At 46.2% G+C, this 20,282-nt stretch overlaps 1 protein-coding gene across 2 annotated transcripts; it reads left to right on the forward strand.

Moving 5' to 3' along the window:
- The first annotated feature begins 16,105 nt into the window (after positions 1-16,105).
- LOC109733360 (uncharacterized protein At1g03900) lies at positions 16,106-20,256 on the forward strand. 2 transcript variants are annotated; one of them, XM_020292561.4, is made up of 4 exons: positions 16,106-16,353; positions 16,438-16,961; positions 19,394-19,675; positions 19,832-20,256. In XM_020292561.4, the coding sequence occupies exons 2-4, from the start codon at positions 16,470-16,472 to the stop codon at positions 19,898-19,900; spliced, it is 843 nt and encodes a 280-aa protein (XP_020148150.1). In that variant the 5' UTR covers positions 16,106-16,353; positions 16,438-16,469; the 3' UTR covers positions 19,901-20,256. The 2 variants fall into 2 exon arrangements, with proteins under 2 accessions (XP_020148150.1, XP_020148151.1); XM_020292562.4 differs by having other exon boundaries at positions 16,125-16,353; positions 16,435-16,961.
- Positions 20,257-20,282: the final 26 nt, after the last annotated feature.

The following is a 20,282-nucleotide window of genomic DNA, read 5'->3' on the forward strand; positions in this document are numbered from 1 at the left end:
TAACACTACTATCAGCGTCCGTCTTCCTCTTGAAGATCCATTTATTTTCTATGGCTTGCCGATCACCGGGCAAGTCAACCAAAGTCCATACTTTGTTCTCATACATGGATCCCATCTCGGATTTCATGGCCTCAAGCCATTTTGCGGAATCTGGGCTCACCATCGCTTCTTCATAGTTCGTAGATTCGTCATGGTCAAGTAACATGATCTCCAGAACAGGATCATCGTACCACTCTGGTGCGGATCTTACTCTGGTTGACCTACGAGGTTCGGTAATAACTTGATCTGAAGTTCCATGATCATCATCAGTAACTTCCTCACTAACTGGTATAGGCGTCACATAAACTGGTTTCTGCGATGAACTACTTTCCAATAAGGGAGCAGGTACAATTACGTCATCAAGTTCTACTTTCCTCCCACTCACTTCTTTCGAGAGAAACTCCTTCTCTAGAAAGGATCCATTCTTAGCAACGAATATCTTGCCTTCAGATCTGTGATAGAAGGTGTACCCAATTGTCTCCTTTGGGTATCCCATGAAGACACATTTCTCCGATTTTGGTTTGAGCTTATCAGGATGAAACTTTTTCTTATAAGCATCGCAACCCCAAACTTTAAGAAACGACAACTTTGGTTTCTTGCCAAACCACAGTTCATACGGTGTCGTCTCAAACGGATTTAGATGGTGCCCTTTTTTACGTGAATGCAGCTGTCTCTAATGCATAACCCCAAAACTATAGTGGTAAATCGGTAAGAAACATCATAGATTGCACTATATCCAATAAAGTACGGTTATGACGTTCGGACACACCATTATGCTGTGGTGTTCCAGGTGGCACGAATTTGTGAAACTATTCCACATTGTTTTAATTGAAGACCAAACTCGTAACTCAAATATTTGTCTCCGCGATCAGATCGTAGAAACCTTATTTTCTTGTCACGATGATTTTCCACTTCACTCTGAAATTCTTTGAACTTTTCAAATGTTTCAGACTTATGTTTCATCAAGTATATACCCATATCTGCTCAAATCATCTATGAAGGTCAGAAAATAATGATACCCGCCGCGAGCCTCAACACTCATCGGATCACATACATCAGTATGTATTATTTCCAATAAGTCAGTTGCTCGCTCCATTGTTCCGGAGAACTGAGTCTTAGTCATCTTGCCCATAAGGCATGGTTCGCAAGCATCAAGTGATTCATAATCAAGTGATTCCGAAAGCCCATCAGCATGGAGTTTCTTCATGCGCTTTACACCAATATGACCTAAACGGCAGTGCCACAAATAAGTTGCACTATCATTATTAACTTTGCATCTTTTGGCTTCAATATTATGAATATGTGTATCACTACGATCGAGATCCAATGAACCATTTTCATTGGGTGTGTAACCATATAAGGTTTTATTCATGTAAACAGAACAACAATTATTCTCTAACTTAAATGAATAACCGTATTGCAATAAACATGATCAAATCATATTCATGCTCAACGCAAACACCAAATAACACTTATTTAGGTTCAACACTAATCCCGAAAGTATAGGGAGTGTGCGATGATGATCATATCAATCTTGGAACCACTTCCAATACACATCGTCACTTCATCCTTAACTAGTTTCTATTCATTATGCAACTCCCGTTTCGAGTTACTTCTCTTAGCAACTAAACCAGTATCAAATACTGAGGGGTTGCTATAAACACTAGTAAAGTACACATCAATAACATGTATATCAAATATACTTTTGTTCACTTTGCCATCCTTCTTATCCGCCAATTATTTGGGGCGGTTCCGCTTCCAGTGACCAGTCCCTTTGCAGTAGAAGCACTTAGTCTCAGGCTTAGGTCCAGACTCGGGCTTCTTCACTTGAGCAGCAACTTGCTTGCCGTTCTACATGAAGTTCCCTTGCTTTCCCTTTGCCCTTTTCTTGAAACTAGTGGTCTTGTTAACCATCAACACTTGATGCTCTTTCTTTATTTCTACCTTCGTCGATTTCAGCATCGCGAAGAGCTCGGGAATTACTTTCGTCATCCCTTGCATACTATAGTTCATCACGAAGTTCTACTAACTTGGTGATGGTGACTAGAGAATTCTGTCAATCACTATTTTATCTGGAAGATTAACTCCCACTTGATTCAAGCGATTGTAGTACCCAGACAATCTGAGCACATGCTCACTGCTTGAGCTATTCTCCTCCATCTTTTAGCTATAGAACTTGTTGGGGACTTCATATCTCTCAACTCGGGTATTTGCCTGAAATATTAACTTCAACTCCTGGAACATCTCATATGGTCCATGACGTTCAAAACGTCTTTGAAGTCCCGATTCTAAGCCGTTAAGCATGGTGCACTAAATGTTGGAAATATGCCCTAGAGGCAATAATAAATGGTTATTATTATGTTTCTTTGTTCATGGTAATTGTCTATTGTTCATGCTATAATTGTGTTATCCGGAAATCGTAATACATGTGTGAATACATAGACCACAACGTGTCCCTAGTAAGCCTCTAGTTGACTAGCTCGTTGATCAACAGATAGTCATGGTTTCCTGACTATGGACATTGGATGTCATTGATAACGGGATCACATCATTAGGAGAATGATGTGATGGACAAGACCCAATCCTAAGCATAGCTCAAAGATCGTGAAGTTCGTTTGCTAGAGCTTTTCCAATGTCAAGTATCTTCTCCTTAGACAATGAGATCGTACAACTCCCGGATACCGTAGGAGTGCTTTGGGTGTGCCAAACGTCACAACGTAACTGGGTGACTATAAAGGTACACTACGGGTATCTCCGAAAGTGTCTGTTGAGTTGGCACGGATCGAGACTGGGATTTGTCACTCCGTATGACGGAGAGGTATCTCTGGGCCCACTCGGTAATGCATCATCATAATGAGCTCAATGTGACTAAGGAGTTAGTCACAGGATCATGCATTGCGGTACGAGTAAAGAGACTTGCCGGTAACGAGATTGAACAAGGTATTGGGATACCGACGATCGAATCTCGGGCAAGTAACATACCGATTGACAAAGGGAATTGTATACGGGATTGATTGAATCCTCGACATCGTGGTTCATCCGATGAGATCATCGTGGAACATGTGGGAGCCAACATGGGTATCTAGATCCAGCTATTGGTTATTGACCGGAGAGGCGTCTCGGTCATGTCTGCATGTCTCGCGAACCCGTAGGGTCTACACACTTAAGGTTCGGTGACGCTAGGGTTGTAGAGATATGAGTATGCGGAAACCCGAAAGTTGTTCGGAGTCCCGGATGAGATCCCGGACGTCACGAGGAGTTCCGGAATGGTCCGGAGGTGAAGAATTATATATAGGAAGTCCAGTTTTGGCCACCGGGAAAGTTTCGGGGGTTATCGGTATTGTACCGGGACCACCGGAAGGGTCCCGGGGGTCCACCGGGTGGGGCCACCTATCCCGGAGGGCCCCATGGGCTGAAGTGGGAAGGGAACCAGCCCTTAGTGGGCTGGGGCGCCCCCCATGGGCCTCCCCCCTGCGCCTAGGGTTGGAAACCCTAGGGTGGGCGGGGCCCACTTGACTTGGGGGGGAAGCCACCCCCCCTTCCCCTTGGCCGCCCCCCCCCATGTAGATGGGTCTTGGCTGGCGCCCCCCCTCCCAGGGGGCTATATAAAGGGGGGAGGGAGGGCAGAATGCTACAGCCTTGGGTGCCTCCCTCCTCCCCTGCTACACCTCTCCCTCTCGCAGAAGCTCGGCGAAGCCCTGCCGAGATCCCGCTACATCCACCACCACGCCGTCGTGCTGCTGGATCTCCATCAAGCTCTCCTTCCCCCTTGCTGGATCAAGAAGGAGGAGACATCGCTGCACCGTACGTGTGTTGAACGCGGAGGTGCCGTCCGTTCGGCACTCGGTCATCGGTGATTTGGATCACGGCGAGTACGACTCCATCAACCTCGTTCATTGGAACGCTTCCGCTCGCGATCTACAAGGGTATGTAGATGCACTCCTTTCCCCTCGTTGCTAGTATACTCCATAGATGGATCTTGGTGATGCATAGAAAATTTTAAAATTCTGCTACGATCCCCAACAGTGGCATCATGAGCCAGGCCTATGCGTAGTTACTATGCACGAGTAGAACACAAAGCAGTTGTGGGCGTAGATGTTGCCAATTCTTCTTGCCGCTACTAGTCTTATCTTGTTTCGGCGGTATTGTGGGATGAAGCGGCCTGGACCGACCTTACACGTACGCTTACGTGAGACAGGTTCCACCGACTGACATGCACTAGTTGCATAAGGTGGCTAGCGGGTGTCTGTCTCTCCTACTTTAGTCGGAACGGATTCGATGAAAAGGGTCCTTATGAAGGGTAAATAGAAATTGGCAAATCACGTTGTGGTTTTACGTAGGTCAGAAACGTTCTTGCTAGAAACCTATACAAGCCACGTAAAAACTTGCAACAACAATTAAAGGACGTCTAACTTGTTTTTGCAGCATGTGCTATGTGATGTGATATGGCTAGAAGATGTGATGAATGATATATGTGATGTATGAGATTGATCATATTCTTGTAATAGGAATCACGACTTGCATGTCGATGAGTATGGCAACCGGCAGGAGCCATGGGAGTTTTCTTTATTATTTTGTATGACCTGCGTGTCATTGAATAACGCCATGTAAATTACTTTACTTTATTGCTAAACGCGTTAGCCATAGAAGTAGAAGTAATCGTTGGCGTGACAACTTCATGAAGACACAATGATGGAGATCATGATGATGGAGATCATGGTGTCATGCCGGTGACGAAGATGATCATGGTGCCCCGAAGATGGAGATCAAAGGAGCAAAATGATATTGACCATATCATGTCACTATTTGATTGCATGTGATGTTTATCATGTTTTCCATCTTATTTGCTTAGAACGACGGTAGTAAGTAAGATGATCCCTTATGATAATTTCAAGAAAGTGTTCCCCCTAACTGTGCACCGTTGCGAAGGTTCGTTGTTTCGAAGCACCACGTGATGATCGGGTGTGTTAGATTCTAACGTTCGCATACAACGGGTGTTGGCGAGCCTAGCATGTACAGACATGGCCTTGGAACACACGCAATACACTTAGGTTGACTTGACGAGCCTAGCATGTACAGACATGGCCTCGGAACACAGAGGACCGAAAGGTCGAGCATGAGTCGTATAGAAGATACAATCAACATGAAGATGTTCACCGATCTTGACTAGTCCGTCTCACGTGATGATCGGACACGGCCTAGTTAACTCGGATCATGTTTCACTTAGATGACTAGAGGGATGTCTATCTGAGTGGGAGTTCATTGAATAATTTGATTATATGAACTTAATTATCATGAACTTAGTCTAAAATCTTTACACTATGTCTTGTAGATCAAATGGCCCACGTTGTCCTCAACTTCAACGCGTTCCTAGAGAAAACCAAGCTAAAAGATGATGGCAGTAACTATATGGATTGGGTCCGGAACCTGAGGATCATCCTCATAGCTGCCAAGAAAGATTATGTCTTAGAAGCACCGCTAGGTGAAGCACCAATCCCAGAGAACCAAGACGTTATGAACGCTTGGCAATCACGTGCTGATGATTACTCCCTCGTTCAGTGCGGCATGCTTTACAGCTTAGAACCGGGTCTTCAAAAGCGTTTTGAGAAACATGGAGCATATGAGATGTTCGAGGAGCTGAAAATGGTTTTCCAAGCTCATGCCCGGGTCGAGAGATGTGAAATCTCCGACAAGTTCTTCAGCTGTAAAATGGAGGAGAATAGTTCTGTTAGTGAGCAAATAATCAGAATGTCTGGGTTGCATAACCGCTTGTCTCAGCTGGGAGTCAATCTCCCGGATGACGCGGTCATTGACAGAATCATCCAGTCGCTTCCACCAAGCTACAAGAGCTTTGTGATAAACTTCAATATGCAGGGGATGGAAAAGACCATTCCTGAGGTATATTCAATGCTGAAATCAGCGGAGGTGGAGATCAGAAAAGAACATCAAGTGTTGATGGTGAATAAAACCACTAAGTTCAAGAAGGGCAAGGGTAAGAAGAACTTCAAGAAGGACGGCAAGGGAGTTGCCGCGCCCGGTAAGCCAGTTGCCGGGAAGAAGTCAAGGAATGGACCCAAGCCTGAGACTGAGTGCTTTTATTGCAAGGGAAGTGGTCACTGGAAGCGGAACTGCCCCAAATACTTAGCGGACAAGAAGGCCGGCAACACCAAAGTTATATGTGATATACATGTAATTGATGTGTACCTTACCAGTACTCGTAGTAGCTCTTGGGTATTTGATACCGGTGCGGTTGCTCATATTTGTAACTCAAAACAGGAACTGTGGAATAAACGGAGACTGGCAAAGGACGAGGTGACGATGCGCGTCGGGAATGGTTCCAAGGTCGATGTGATTGCCGTCGGCACGCTACCTCTGCATCTACCTACGGGATTAGTTTTAAACCTCAATAATTGTTATTTAGTGCCAGCTTTGAGCATGAACATTGTATCTGGATCTCATTTAATTCGAGATGGCTACTCATTTAAATCCGAGAATAATGGTTGTTCTATTTATTTGAGAGATATGTTTTATGGTCATGCCCCGCTGGTCAATGGTTTATTCTTGATGAATCTCGAACGTGATGTTACACATATTCATAGTGTGAATACCAAAAGATGTAAAGTTGATAACGATAGTCCCACATACTTGTGGCACTACCGCCTTGGTCACATTGGTGTCAAGCGCATGAAGAAGCTCCATGTAGATGGACTTTTGGAGTCTCTTGATTACGAATCATTTGACACGTGCGAACCATGCCTCATGGGTAAGATGACCAAGACTCCGTTCTCCGGAACAATGGAGCGAGCAACCAACTTATTGGAAATCATACATACCGATGTGTGCGGTCCAATGAGTGTTGAGGCTCGCGGAGGATATCGTTATGTTCTCACTCTCACTGATGACTTAAGTAGATATGGGTATGTCTACCTAATGAAACACAAGTCTGAAACCTTTGAAAAGTTCAAGGAATTTCAGAGTGAGGTTGAGAATCAACGTGACAGGAAAATAAAATTCTTACGATGAGATCGTGGTGGAGAATATTTAAGTCATGAATTTGGTGCGCACTTAAGGAAATGTGGAATCGTTTCACAACTCACGCCGCTTGGAACACCTCAGCGAAACAGTGTGTCTGAACGTCGTAATCGCACTCTATTGGATATGGTGCGATCTATGATGTCTCTTACCGATTTATCGCTCTCATTTTGGGGCTATGCTTTAGAGACTGCCGCATTCACTTTAAATAGGGCTCCGTCGAAATCCGTTGAGACGACACCGTATGAATTATGGTTTGGGAAGAAACATAAGCTGTCGTTTCTAAAAGTTTGGGGATGCGATGCTTATGTCAAGAAACTTCAACCTGAAAAGCTCGAACCCAAGTCGGAGAAATGCGTCTTCATAGGATACCCTAAGGAAACTATTGGGTATACCTTCTACCTCAGATCCGAAGGCAAGATCTTCGTTGCCAAGAACGGGTCCTTTCTGGAGAAAGAGTTTCTCTCAAAAGAATTAAGTGGGAGGAAAGTGGAACTTGATGAGGTGATAGTCACTCCTTCCGAACATCAAAGTAGTGCAGCGCGGGAAGATGTTCCTGTGGTGCCTACACCGACTGGGGAGGAAGTTAATGATGATGATCATGAAACTTCAGATCAAGTTACTACTGAACTTCGTAGGTCCACAAGGACACGTTCCGCACCAGAGTGGTACGGTAACCCTGTCCTGGAAATCATGTTGTTAGACAACGGTGAACCTGCGAACTATGAAGAAGCGATGGCGGGCCCAGATTCCGACAAATGGCTAGAAGCCATGAAATCCGAGATAGGATCCATGTATGAAAACGAAGTATGGACTTTGACTGACTTGCCCGATGATCGGCGAGCCATAGAAAACAAATGGATCTTTAAGAAGAAGACAGACGCAGATGGTAATGTGACCATCTATAAAGCTCGACTTGTCGCTAAGGGTTATCGACAAGTTCAAGGGGTTGACTACGATGAGACTTTCTCACCACTTTGCTTCCGCTGATGTCGCGTCAATTGCCAGAGGGAGCATAACACTGCAGGCCGCAATGAACATGCCCGCCGCATCTCGGATAATTGCTCCAGTTGCGCCAATTCCAAGTAGCGAAGCTGAAGTCCGTCCGAATCATGTTAGCAATTGCCGCATACTATGATTATGAGATATGGCAGATGGACGTCAAAACGGCATTCCTTAACGGCTTCCTTAAGGAAGAGTTGTATATGATGCAGCCGGAAGGTTTTGTCGATCCTAAGAATGCTAACAAAGTATGCAAGCTCCAGCGCTCAATCTATGGGCTGGTGCAAGCATCTCGGAGTTGGAACATTCGCTTTGATGAGATGATCAAAGCGTTTGGGTTTACACAGACTTATGGAGAAGCCTGTGTTTACAAGAAAGTGAGTGGGAGCTCTGTAGCATTTCTCATATTATATGTGGATGACATACTATTGATGGGAAATGATATAGAATTCTTGGAAAGTATTAAGGCCTATTTGAATAAGTGTTTTTCAATGAAGGACCTTGGAGAAGCTGCTTATATATTAGGCATCAAGATCTATAGAGATAGATCGAGACGCCTCATTGCTCTTTCACAGAGTACGTACCTTGACAAGATATTGAAGAAGTTCAATATGGATCAGTCCAAGAAGGGGTTCTTGCCTGTATTGCAAGGTGTGCAATTGAGCACGGCTCAATGCCCGACCACGGCAGAAGATAGAGAAAAGATGAGTGTCATCCCCTATGCCTCGGCCATAGGGTCTATTATGTATGCCATGTTGTGTACCAGACCTGATGTAAACCTTGCCGTAAGTTTGGTAGGAAGGTACCAAAGTAATCCCGGCATGGAACACTGGACAGCGGTCAAGAATATCCTGAAGTACCTGAAGAGGACTAAGGATATGTTTCTCGTTTATGGAGGTGACGAAGAGCTCGTCGTAAAGGGTTACGTCGACGCTAGCTTCGACACAGATCTGGATGACTCGAAGTCACAAACCGGATACGTGTATATTTTGAATGGAGGAGCAGTAAGCTGGTGCAGTTGCAAGCAAAGCGTCATGGCGGGATCTACATGTGAAGCGGAGTACATGGCAGCCTCGGAGGCAGCACATGAAGCAGTCTGGATGAAGGAGTTCATTACCGACCTAGGGGTGATTCCCAATGCGTCGGGCCCGATGACTCTCTTCTGTGACAACACTGGAGCTATTGCCCTTGCGAAGGAGCCCAGGTTTCACAGGAAGACTAGGCATATCAAGCGTCGCTTCAACTCCATTCGTGAAAGTGTTCAAAATGGAGACATAGATATTTGTAAAGTACATACGGACCTGAATGTAGCAGATCCGTTGACTAAACCTCTCCCTAGAGCAAAACATGATCAACACCAGGACGCAATGGGTGTTCGATTCATCACAATGTAACTAGATTATTGACTCTAGTGCAAGTGGGAGACTGTTGGAAATATGCCCTAGAGGCAATAATAAATGGTTATTATTATATTTCTTTGTTCATGGTAATTGTCTATTGTTCATGCTATAATTGTGTTATCCGGAAATCGTAATACATGTGTGAATACATAGACCACAACGTGTCCCTAGTAAGCCTCTAGTTGACTAGCTCGTTGATCAACAGATAGTCATGGTTTCCTGACTATGGACATTGGATGTCATTGATAACGGGATCACATCATTAGGAGAATGATGTGATGGACAAGACCCAATCCTAAGCATAGCTCAAAGATCGTGTAGTTCGTTTGCTAGAGCTTTTCCAATGTCAAGTATCTTCTCCTTAGACAATGAGATCGTACAACTCCCGGATACCGTAGGAGTGCTTTGGGTGTGCCAAACGTCACAACGTAACTGGGTGACTATAAAGGTACACTACGGGTATCTCCGAAAGTGTCTGTTGAGTTGGCATGGATCGAGACTGGGATTTGTCACTCCGTATGACGGAGAGGTATCTCTGGGCCCACTCGGTAATGCATCATCAGAATGAGCTCAATGTGACTAAGGAGTTAGTCACGGGATCATGCATTGCGGTACGAGTAAAGAGACTTGCCGGTAACGAGATTGAACAAGGTATTGGGATACCGACGATCGAATCTCGGGCAAGTAACATACCGATTGACAAAGGGAATTGTATACGGGATTGATTGAATCCTCGACATCGTGGTTCATCCGATGAGATCATCGTGGAACATGTGGGAGCCAACATGGGTATCCAGATCCCGCTGTTGGTTATTGACCGGAGAGGCGTCTCGGTCATGTCTGCATGTCTCGCGAACCCGTAGGGTCTACACACTTAAGGTTCGGTGACGCTAGGGTTGTAGAGATATGAGTATGCGGAAACCCGAAAGTTGTTCGGAGTCCCAGATGAGATCCCGGACATCACGAGGAGTTCCGGAATGGTCCGGAGGTGAAGAATTATATATAGGAAGTCCAGTTTTGGCCACCGGGAAAGTTTCGGGGGTTATCGGTATTGTACCGGGACCACCGGAAGGGTCCCGGGGGTCCACCGGGTGGGGCCACCTATCCCGGAGGGCCCCATGGGCTGAAGTGGGAAGGGAACCAGCCCTTAGTGGGCTGGGGCGCCCCCCATGGGCCTCCCCCCTGCGCCTAGGGTTGGAAACCCTAGGGTGGGGGGCGCCCCACTTGACTTGGGGGGAAGCCACCCCCCTTCCCCTTGGCCGCCCCCCCCCCCCCCATGTAGATGGGTCTTGGCCGGCGCCCCCCTCCCAGGGGGCCTATATAAAGGGGGGAGGGAGGGCAGAACGCTACAGCCTTGGGTGCCTCCCTCCTCCCCTGCTACACCTCTCCCTCTCGCAGAAAGCTCGGCGAAGCCCTGCCGAGATCCCGCTACATCCACCACCACGCCGTCGTGCTGCTGGATCTCCATCAACCTCTCCTTCCCCCTTGCTGGTCAAGAAGGAGGAGACGTCGCTGCACCGTACGTGTGTTGAACGCGGAGGTGCCGTCCGTTCGGCACTCGGTCATCGGTGATTTGGATCACGGCGAGTACGACTCCATCAACCTCGTTCATTGGAACGCTTCCGCTCGCGATCTACAAGGGTATGTAGATGCACTCCTTTCCCCTCGTTGCTAGTATACTCCATAGATGGATCTTGGTGATGCGTAGAAAATTTTCAAATTCTGCTACGATCCCCAACACTAAACTATCAAGTAGTCATCATATTGAGCTAGCCAAACGTTCATAACGTCTGCATCTGCTCCTGCAATAGGTCTGTCACCTAGCGGTGCATCAAGGACATAAATCTTCTGTGTAGCAATGAGGATAATCCTCAGATCACGGATCCAATCTGCATCATTGCTACTAACATCTTTCAACATAATTTTTCTCTAGGAACATATCAAAATAAACATAGAGAAGTAACAACGCGAGCTATTGATCTACAACATAATTTGCAAAATACTATCAAGACTAAGTTCATGATAAATTTAAGTTCAATTAATCATATTACTTAAGAACTCCCACTTAGATAGACATCCCTCTAGTCCTCTAAGTGATCACGTGATCCATATCAACTAAACCATGTCCGATCATCACGTGAGATGGAGTAGTTTCAACGGTGAACATCACTATGTTGATCATATCTACTATATGATTCACGCTCGACCTTTCGGTCTCCGTGTTCCGAGGCCATATCTGTTATATGCAAGGCTCGTCAAGCTTAACCTGAGTATTCCGCGTGTGCAACTGTTTTGCACCCGTTGTATTTGAACGTAGAGCCTATCACACCCGATCATCACGTGGTGTCTCAGCACGAAGAACTTTCGCAACGGTGCATACTCAGAGAGAACACTTATACTTTGATAATTTAGTGAGGGATCATCTTATAATGCTACCGTCAATCAAAGCAAGATAAGATGCATAAAAGATAAACATCACATGCAATCAATATAAGTGATATGATATGGCCATCATCATCTTGTGCTTGTGATCTCCATCTCCGAAGCACCGTCATGATCACCACCATCACCGGCGCGACACCTTGATCTCCATCATAGCATCGTTGTCGTCTCGCCAATCTTATGCTTCTACGACTATCGCTACCGCTTAGTGATAAAGTAAAGCATTACAGGGCGATTGCATTGCATACAATAAAGTGACAACCATATGGCTCCTGCCAGTTGCCGATAACTCGGTTACAAAACATGATCATCTCATACAATAAAATTTAGCATCATGTCTTGACCATATCACATCACAACATGCCCTACAAAAACAAGTTAGACGTCCTCTACTTTGTTGTTGCAAGTTTTACGTGGCTGCTACGGGCTTAGCAAGAACCGTTCTTACCTACGCATCAAAAACCACAACGATAGTTTGTCAAGTTGGTGTTGTTTTAACCTTCGCAAGGACCGGGCGTAGCCACACTCGGTTCAACTAAAGTTGGAGAAACTGACACCTGCCAGCCACCTCTGTGCAAAGCACGTTGGAAGAACCAGTCTCGCGTAAGCGTACGCGTAATGTCGGTCCGGGCCGCTTCATCCAACAATACCGCCGAACCAAAGTATGACATGCTGGTAAGCAGTATGACTTATATCGCCCACAACTCACTTGTGTTCTACTCGTGCATATGACATCTACGCATAAAACCAGGCTCGGATGCCACTGTTGGGGAACGTAGTAATTTCAAAAAATTTCCTACGCACACGCAAGATCATGGTGATGCATAGCAACGAGAGGAGAGAGTGTTGTCCACGTACCCTCGTAGACCGAAAGCGGAAGCGTTAACACAACGCGGTTGATGTAGTCGTACGTCTTCATGATCCGACCGATCAAGTACCGAACGTATGGCACCTCCGAGTTCAGCACACGTTCAGCTCGATGACGTCCCTCGAACTCCGATCCAGCCGAGTGTTGAGGGAGAGTTTCATCAGCACGACGGCGTGGTGATGATGATGATGTTCTACCGACGCAGGGCTTTGCCTAAGCACCGCTACGATATTATCGAGGTGTAATATGGTGGAGGGGGGCACCGCACACGGCTAAGAGATCAATGATCAATTGTGTTGTGTCCATGGGGTGCCCCCCTGCCCCTGTATATAAAGGATCAAAGGGGGGGAGGTGCGGCCAGCCTTGGGGCGCGCCAGGAGGAGTCCTACTCCCATCGGGAGTAGGACTCCCCCCCTTTTCCTAGTTGGATTAGGACTTGGGAGGGGGGAAAGAGGAGAGGGAGAAGAAGGAAGGGGGGCGCCGCCCCCTTCTCCTTGTCCTATTCGGACTAGGGGGGAGGGGCGCGCGGCCCAGCCCTAGCCGCCTCTCCTCTTTTCCACCTAGGCCCACTAAGGCCCATTATGTTGCCGGGGGGTTCCGGTAACCTCCCGGTACTCCGGTAAAATCCCGATTTCACCCGGAACACTTCCGATATCCAAACATAGGCTTCCAATATATCAATCTTTATGTCTCGATCATTTCGAGACTCCTCGTCATGTCCGTGATCACATCCGGGACTCCGAACTACCTTCGGTACATCAAAACACATAAACTCATAATATAACCGTCATCGAACTTTAAGCGTGCGGACCCTACGGGTTCGAGAACTATGTAGGCATGACCGAGACACGTCTCCGGTCAATAACCAATAGCGGAACCTGGATGCTCATATTGGCTCCCACATATTCTACGAAGATCTTTATCGGTCAGACCGCATAACAACATACGTTGTTCCCTTTGTCATCGGTATGTTACTTGCCCGAGATTCGATCGTCGGTATCTCAATACCTAGTTCAATCTCGTTACCGGCAAGTCTCTTTACTCGTTCTGTAATACATCATCTCGCAACAAACTCATTATTTGCAATGCTTGCAAGGCTTAAGTGATGTGTATTACCGAGAGGGCCCAAAGATACCTCTCCGACAATCGGAGTGACAAATCCTAATCTCGAAATACGCCAACCCAACAAGTACCTTCGGAGACACCTGTAGAGCACCTTTATAATCACCCAGTTATGTTGTGACGTTTGGTAGCACACAAAGTGTTCCTCCGATAAACGGGAGTTGCATAATCTCATAGTCATAGGAACATGTATAAGTCACGAAGAAAGCAATAGCAACATACTAAACGATCAAGTGCTAAGCTAACGGAATGGGTCAAGTCAATCACATCATTCTCCTAATGATGTGATCCCGTTAATCAAATGACAACTCATGTCTATGGCTAGGAAACATAACCATCTTTGATCAACGAGCTAGTCTAGTAGAGGCATACTAGTGACACTCTGTTTGTCTATGTATTCACACATGTATCATGTTTCCGGTTAATACAATTCTAGCATGAATAATAAACATTTATCATGATATAAGGAAATAAATAATAACTTTATTATTGCCTCTAGGGCATATTTCCTTCAGCAGGCCCACGCGCCTGGGGGGTGGGCGCGCCCCCCACCCTCGTGGGCGCCCCGGGACTCTCCTGGCCCAACTCTTTTACTCCGGGGTCTTCTTTTGGTCCATAAAAAATCATCAAAAATTGGCACGTCAATTGGACTCCGTTTGATATTCTTTTTTGTAAAACTCAAAAACAATGAAAAAACAGAAACTGGCACTGGGCTCTAGGTTAATAGGTTAGTCCCAAAAATCATATAGAATAGCATATAAATGCATATAAAACATCTAAGATGGATAATATAATAGCATGAATATTTCATAAATTATAGATACGTTGGAGACGTATCACTTCTCCACTGCCTCTCCGGGTACATCCCCTCGTCGGAGGAGAGCAGCACCACCACGAACGACGGCAACGACAATCCTCCCACTGCGGACGCCTACATGGAGGAGATGGACCGCCGCGTCGCCGACCGCAAGGGCAAGGGCCCGGCCATGAAGTGGTGAATTCCGGCCACCCCGAGCTGCTATGTTCATATTTTTAGTTGTTTTTATAGTGTATTTAGATTGAATTTGAACTCCGTCGACCCTTTTGGATGAATGTCCGATGACCGAAATGCTATGTTCTATGTTTGTATGTCGTCTACGTACTTGCATGTGTTTGTATGAAAAAGGTGTAGGACATTTGAGGTACGTGGTTCTGGGGAGGGCGGAATGGCAACTGCCCGGGCATCGGCAGCGGACGCGGCCAGACGCGCTCGTGGGTGTTTGGGAGGCACAATTTGCCAATCGTGGTTGTGGATGCTCTAAAGAACTACTCATGTAACACCAAACTTAAGATTGATATACGTTATTTGCTAATTGCAGACCTTACTTTTGACCTGCCACCTAAAATGTATTAAGAGATTCTTTGAAAAAAAATTGTGGGCACAAGGTTGAACAACAACTAGCAAGCAAGATCTCAAATAATAGCGATTTTTGGTTCATCTATTCATGGTATCATCACTTTTTTCTTTGATAAACACATAACAAGTGCATATGCTCACATACATGCACACACACTCAACCTGTGAACATATACACACATTCTATCCTATAGATGCGTTTGATAGGCGGATCTAACAACTTTTAAGATTGACGAATGCATCACAGACGTTAAACTCACTTTCTCTCATCCATGAAAATGAAAGCTCTTATTGAAAGGAAATGGAAACTCCGTTTGACCCGTGTCATCAGGGCGAAATTGTAAACGCTCAAAACGTGGGTGCCAGGCCTAGGAGGGATATGAAATTACGGTCGTTGATGTCAAATCTGACAGTCCAATCACACTCGACTGGACTTTTGCAAGATTTTACAAATAATTGGCGTAGAATAAAAAATTATTCATCGGGGATTGCAACAAGGCTCGTGTTACAAAACATCGAGAACAACATAATCTTGTTGCAAAGGCCCAACAACTCACCTAAGGGATCCAACTGCTGTCCGTGGCTCCATCGAACAACAGTTCAGGCGGTTGATCTTTTAGGATTATCATCCGACGGACGCGTAGCCGGATAGTATCATGAACCGATATGAGCCCAGGTATTCCATGGTGCCTAGGAGATATAATATAAAGTTAGGGTAGTTTTTAAAAAATAATTAAAATTAGGGTAGTTGATGTGAAGTCTGACGGCGCAGGCGCGCTCGACTGAACGTTTGCAAAGGAGACCCCGAAACAGAAAAGTATCCCGATCAGAGGGGCAAATCGTTAAGCGTAACATTCTGATTTCTGCTGCTGCTGCTGCTGCTGCTCCTCCTCCTCGCACCTTCCACCCTTCGATACCACGTCTTCTCCTTCTCTACCTTCTCCCCATCAAGAACCCAATCCAAACCTCAGCTTCGAACGAATCCCAAGCGATTCCCCAAGAGGTTTCATTTTGCGTCAGATCAAGCCCAGAATCCGCCACTACCCGCCGAGGTGAGATGATCCGGATCTTTGGTCGTATGTTAGCACCCTCTCCTAATCTGATCTCGGCGGCCATTGTCTATTCGATTGTAGCAGTGAAGTAGAGCGGCGAGCGGCGAGGAGGGACCATGGCGTCGTTGCCAGAGGAGGAGGAGGCCTTCGAGCACACGCTGCTGGTGGTGCGCGAGGTGTCGGTGTTCAAGATCCCGCCGCGCACCACCAGCGGCGGCTACAAGTGCGGCGAGTGGCTGCAGACGGACAAGATCTGGACGGGCCGCCTCCGCGTGGTGTCGTGCGGCGACCGCTGCGAGATCCGGCTCGAGGACCCGGGCTCCGGGGACCTCTTCGCCGCCTGCTTCGTGCTGCCCGGCCAGAGGGACAGCGCCGTCGAGACCGTGCTCGACTCGTCGCGCTACTTCGTGCTCCGCATCGAGGACGGCAGGGGGAAGCATGCCTTCGTCGGCCTGGGCTTCGGCGAGCGCAATGAGGCCTTCGACTTCAACGTGGCCCTGTCGGATCACGAGAAGTATGTCAAGAGGGAGCAAGATAAGGAGACCGGTGGCGAGGAGGCAGACGACAGCCAGATTGACATCCACCCGGCAGTGAATCGCCGGCTCAAGGTAACAGAAAAATGCCCAGCTTCTCTCTTTGCTATTGCTCAGCTATAGTGTAATCTGATTGATCAAAGGCTACATTTTTCACTGCCAAATTAGTTGCTCCTTATCTGAAATATGTTCACAATTTTTCATAAATGAATTGAAAATGTGTTCTGATACAAACTGTTTATCCAAGTAGGTGAAGTATCTACTATGCTGCTACAAAATGTCGACTTCTTCCTTCAAAATAATAAGGGCCAGTAGAAAGTTACATAATGACCAAATGAACAATCACAGATATGTTACTAATTGCTTTGTACTTCCTCTGTAAAGAAATATAAGAGCGCTTAGTGATCTAAACGCTCTTATATTTCTTTACGGAGGGAGTATGACATTTGGTGATATAGCTTACTTGCCCACTTCATTATTACTCTATCTCCCACTTAGAGCATCTCCAATGGATGATGTAGATGTAAAAATAACTGATTTTTACTTCACGAAGGCACAAAAACGGTGCCCAATAGATGATGTAGATGCAAATAAAAAAAACTTTTGCTCGAGTTTTCTCCATGATGTAAAATAGGGCACCAAGTGATGCAATTTGCATCACTTGGGCCGCTCGAGCAAAACGTGAGCAAAACGTGCGCAGCCTCAACTGCCACGCGAAACGTTCCCGCCGCGTGCCCGCTCCCCACCGACCACCGCCGCCGGCGATTTCGGTCGGCAAGGCTGCGGCTGCCGCTCGTCCGTCCTCCTCTGAGTTTGCCGCGACCCCGCTTCCCCACCCCCGTTACCCCGGATTGCTGCCGGAGGTGTAGCCGTGCCGATTTGGATCCGCCGCTGCGTAGTGTTTCGGCCGATTCGGCTGTTGGCCGGAGTGCCGACGCCTGTGATGGCTCGCGGAGCTCGTGGTCGTTGTCTGTCGTAGGTCTTCTAGCCGCCGGAGCTACCACGGGCAGGTGCGCAACCGCTGTGACCAAGCCGAGCAGCTGCTGCTTCGGTCGGCATCGCGGGTGCCGCCTCGCCGAAATTACGGGCAGCCCCCTACTGGCACGCGTCAACGAGGCAGAGGAGAGGCTCTATGACTGGCGCGACTACCATCTTCGAATATTGATGATGATTTGTTTGAGATGATTTGTGATTTTAAGATGATTTAGGATTTATTGGAGATGATTTTGATGTTATTTGGTTGAAATATGTATGAAATTGTGGAGCGGTTGTTGTGTGGCTGCCCTGTTTTACATCAGTTATTGGAGCACTAGTACCCTATTTTACATCATCTGTTGGAGTTGGAGGTTTTTGGTGATGTAAAAAACCACTTTTTGGTGATGTAAATTTTACTCGAAGCACAATTTGGTGATGTATTTTACATCATCTATTGAAGATGCTCTTGATTGTCGGTTCACTTTGTGCATATATCCTTGCATTCATGGTCAAGCAAAAGAACAATGATGGGTGTTGGTGGGCCGTCCTGACTATATGCAGGCAGACGTGTCCGCGCGGCCGAAATTGCACTAATCCTAATTACTTTAATAACCGTGCTAGTTTTAATTATGGGTATGCGAACAGTCACGGCATGCGGACGCCGTCTGCGTGCATCCCTAGTCTTGATAGGACCCACTTGCACACCGCTTAGGGTCTTGCTGAGGGATATATTAAGACCGCATGAAGTGAAGGCTGCTATAGATGCAATGAATTTGGTTTTTAACATAACAGGCATGCCATGAAGATGAGAAAACATCGAACCAAACCACCGCAAAATTTAGTAAGGCGTTGTTAGATTGCACATATAGGTGAAAATTACCCGGTTACTGGCTTAGCTGGCCAAAAATGGTGTCAGAAATTTGTATGTAGCGATCTAGGTTCTACTGGATTAGAGTCTACACATGAATTGTTCGTCCCATGTCCATTGTCATTTTTCTCCATGTGTATGTAACTTCTGAAGGGGAGCCTTGGCGCAGTGGTAAAGCTGCTGCCTTGTGACCATGAGGTCACGGGTTCAAGTCCTGGAAACAGCCTCTTACAGAAATGTAGGGAAAGGCTGCGTACAATAGACCCAAAGTGGTCGGACCCTTCCCTGGACCCTGCGCAAGCGGGAGCTACATGCACTGGGCTGCCCCCCTTTTTTTTGTATGTAACTTCTGCTCATCTAGCAGTCCTAGATGGTTGAAGCTTTGATAGAGTTAGGTTTCTGGTTATTATCACATGGTTGATATTTGTGATATGATACACCACTTTTTTGGTCTATTATTTCTTATATGGATGCAAAAATTTGAAGCTGAGACACACTTTATCCAGTATCCTTGTAAGATGCATGCATGTTCTCTAATAGTAGTTTGTCTCTATAAGAGGTTAAGCCATCAGGGTAATGGAACTAATGCTTTTGCCTGATGCATGACCCCTATGGTTGTATATCTGTTCCTGACCTTTTGATGATGGTGTCCCTGCTGTTGTAGGAAGGTGAAACCATTAGGATAAACGTGAAAAACAAGCCATCAACTGGAAGTGGCATGCTTTCCTCTGCTGGCTTATCTGGTGGGGCCACTGAAAAACCTAAAGCAAGCATGCTTCTTGCACCACCGCCAGGTGCAACCGGGAAGCTTCGGTCTCCGCTCCCACCTCCCCCTAATGACTCTGCATCTGCAAGAATGAGTTCTGGACCCAATGCTGGAACCAGGGCCTCAAAAGAACCTACCAAGAAAAGCATCGACCCCTTTTCAGATATTTCTGCTATAGAGGTGAGAATTAAATTTTGTACTTACACTACAATCTCTACGCTTCTTGCAATATATGATTGTAAGTGATACCCGCCCAGCTTCTCATTTTGCTATGTCTTGTGTTGGTGGCTTACACATCTCCTCTCTTCTCGGACTTCCATTATCTGTGGTATGCAGCGAAGCCTACCCTCGTCTACTGAACTGGGACAAACAAAAAGCACCGGTGCCGGATGGGCAGCATTTTGACAACAGAATGCCATCTGCTGTGTCACAGACAAAGAAAATTGTGTGACTGAAAAAGTACACAAAATTTCTACTCACTGGAGCTTGTACCCTATGAAATCACATGGTGAAAAATGACGATCTGCATCCACTTGGTACTTGAAAAATAAACCTTTGGGGAGGTGCTGTTATCTATCAAGGCATCAACCCGCATGGATTCAGGGAGCTTCGAAAGTCTGAATATTTTCCTGAATAGAAGTGTGGGTTTCCTTGTTTGTCATATTTGTGTTTGCCAGATCTCATATACTGATACAAGAATCATACTGACCTCCACTTGTATTTCTGTCCTGAAAGATTCGAGAGTACTGTTTATGCGAAAAGCTTGTTTTATTCTATCATTTGCGAA

This window comes from Aegilops tauschii, chromosome 1 (assembly GCF_002575655.3).
Source record: "Aegilops tauschii subsp. strangulata cultivar AL8/78 chromosome 1, Aet v6.0, whole genome shotgun sequence".
Lineage (NCBI taxonomy): Eukaryota > Viridiplantae > Streptophyta > Magnoliopsida > Poales > Poaceae > Aegilops > Aegilops tauschii.

Coding starts and splice junctions, on each gene's coding strand:
- LOC109733360 (XM_020292561.4), top strand. CDS start 16,470: ATGGCGTCGTTGCCAGAGGAGGAGGAGGCCTTCGAGCACACGCTGCTG. Junction 16,962..19,393: donor CAGTGAATCGCCGGCTCAAG/GTAACAGAAAAA, acceptor CTGCTGTTGTAG/GAAGGTGAAACCATTAGGAT. Junction 19,676..19,831: donor CAGATATTTCTGCTATAGAG/GTGAGAATTAAA, acceptor TGTGGTATGCAG/CGAAGCCTACCCTCGTCTAC.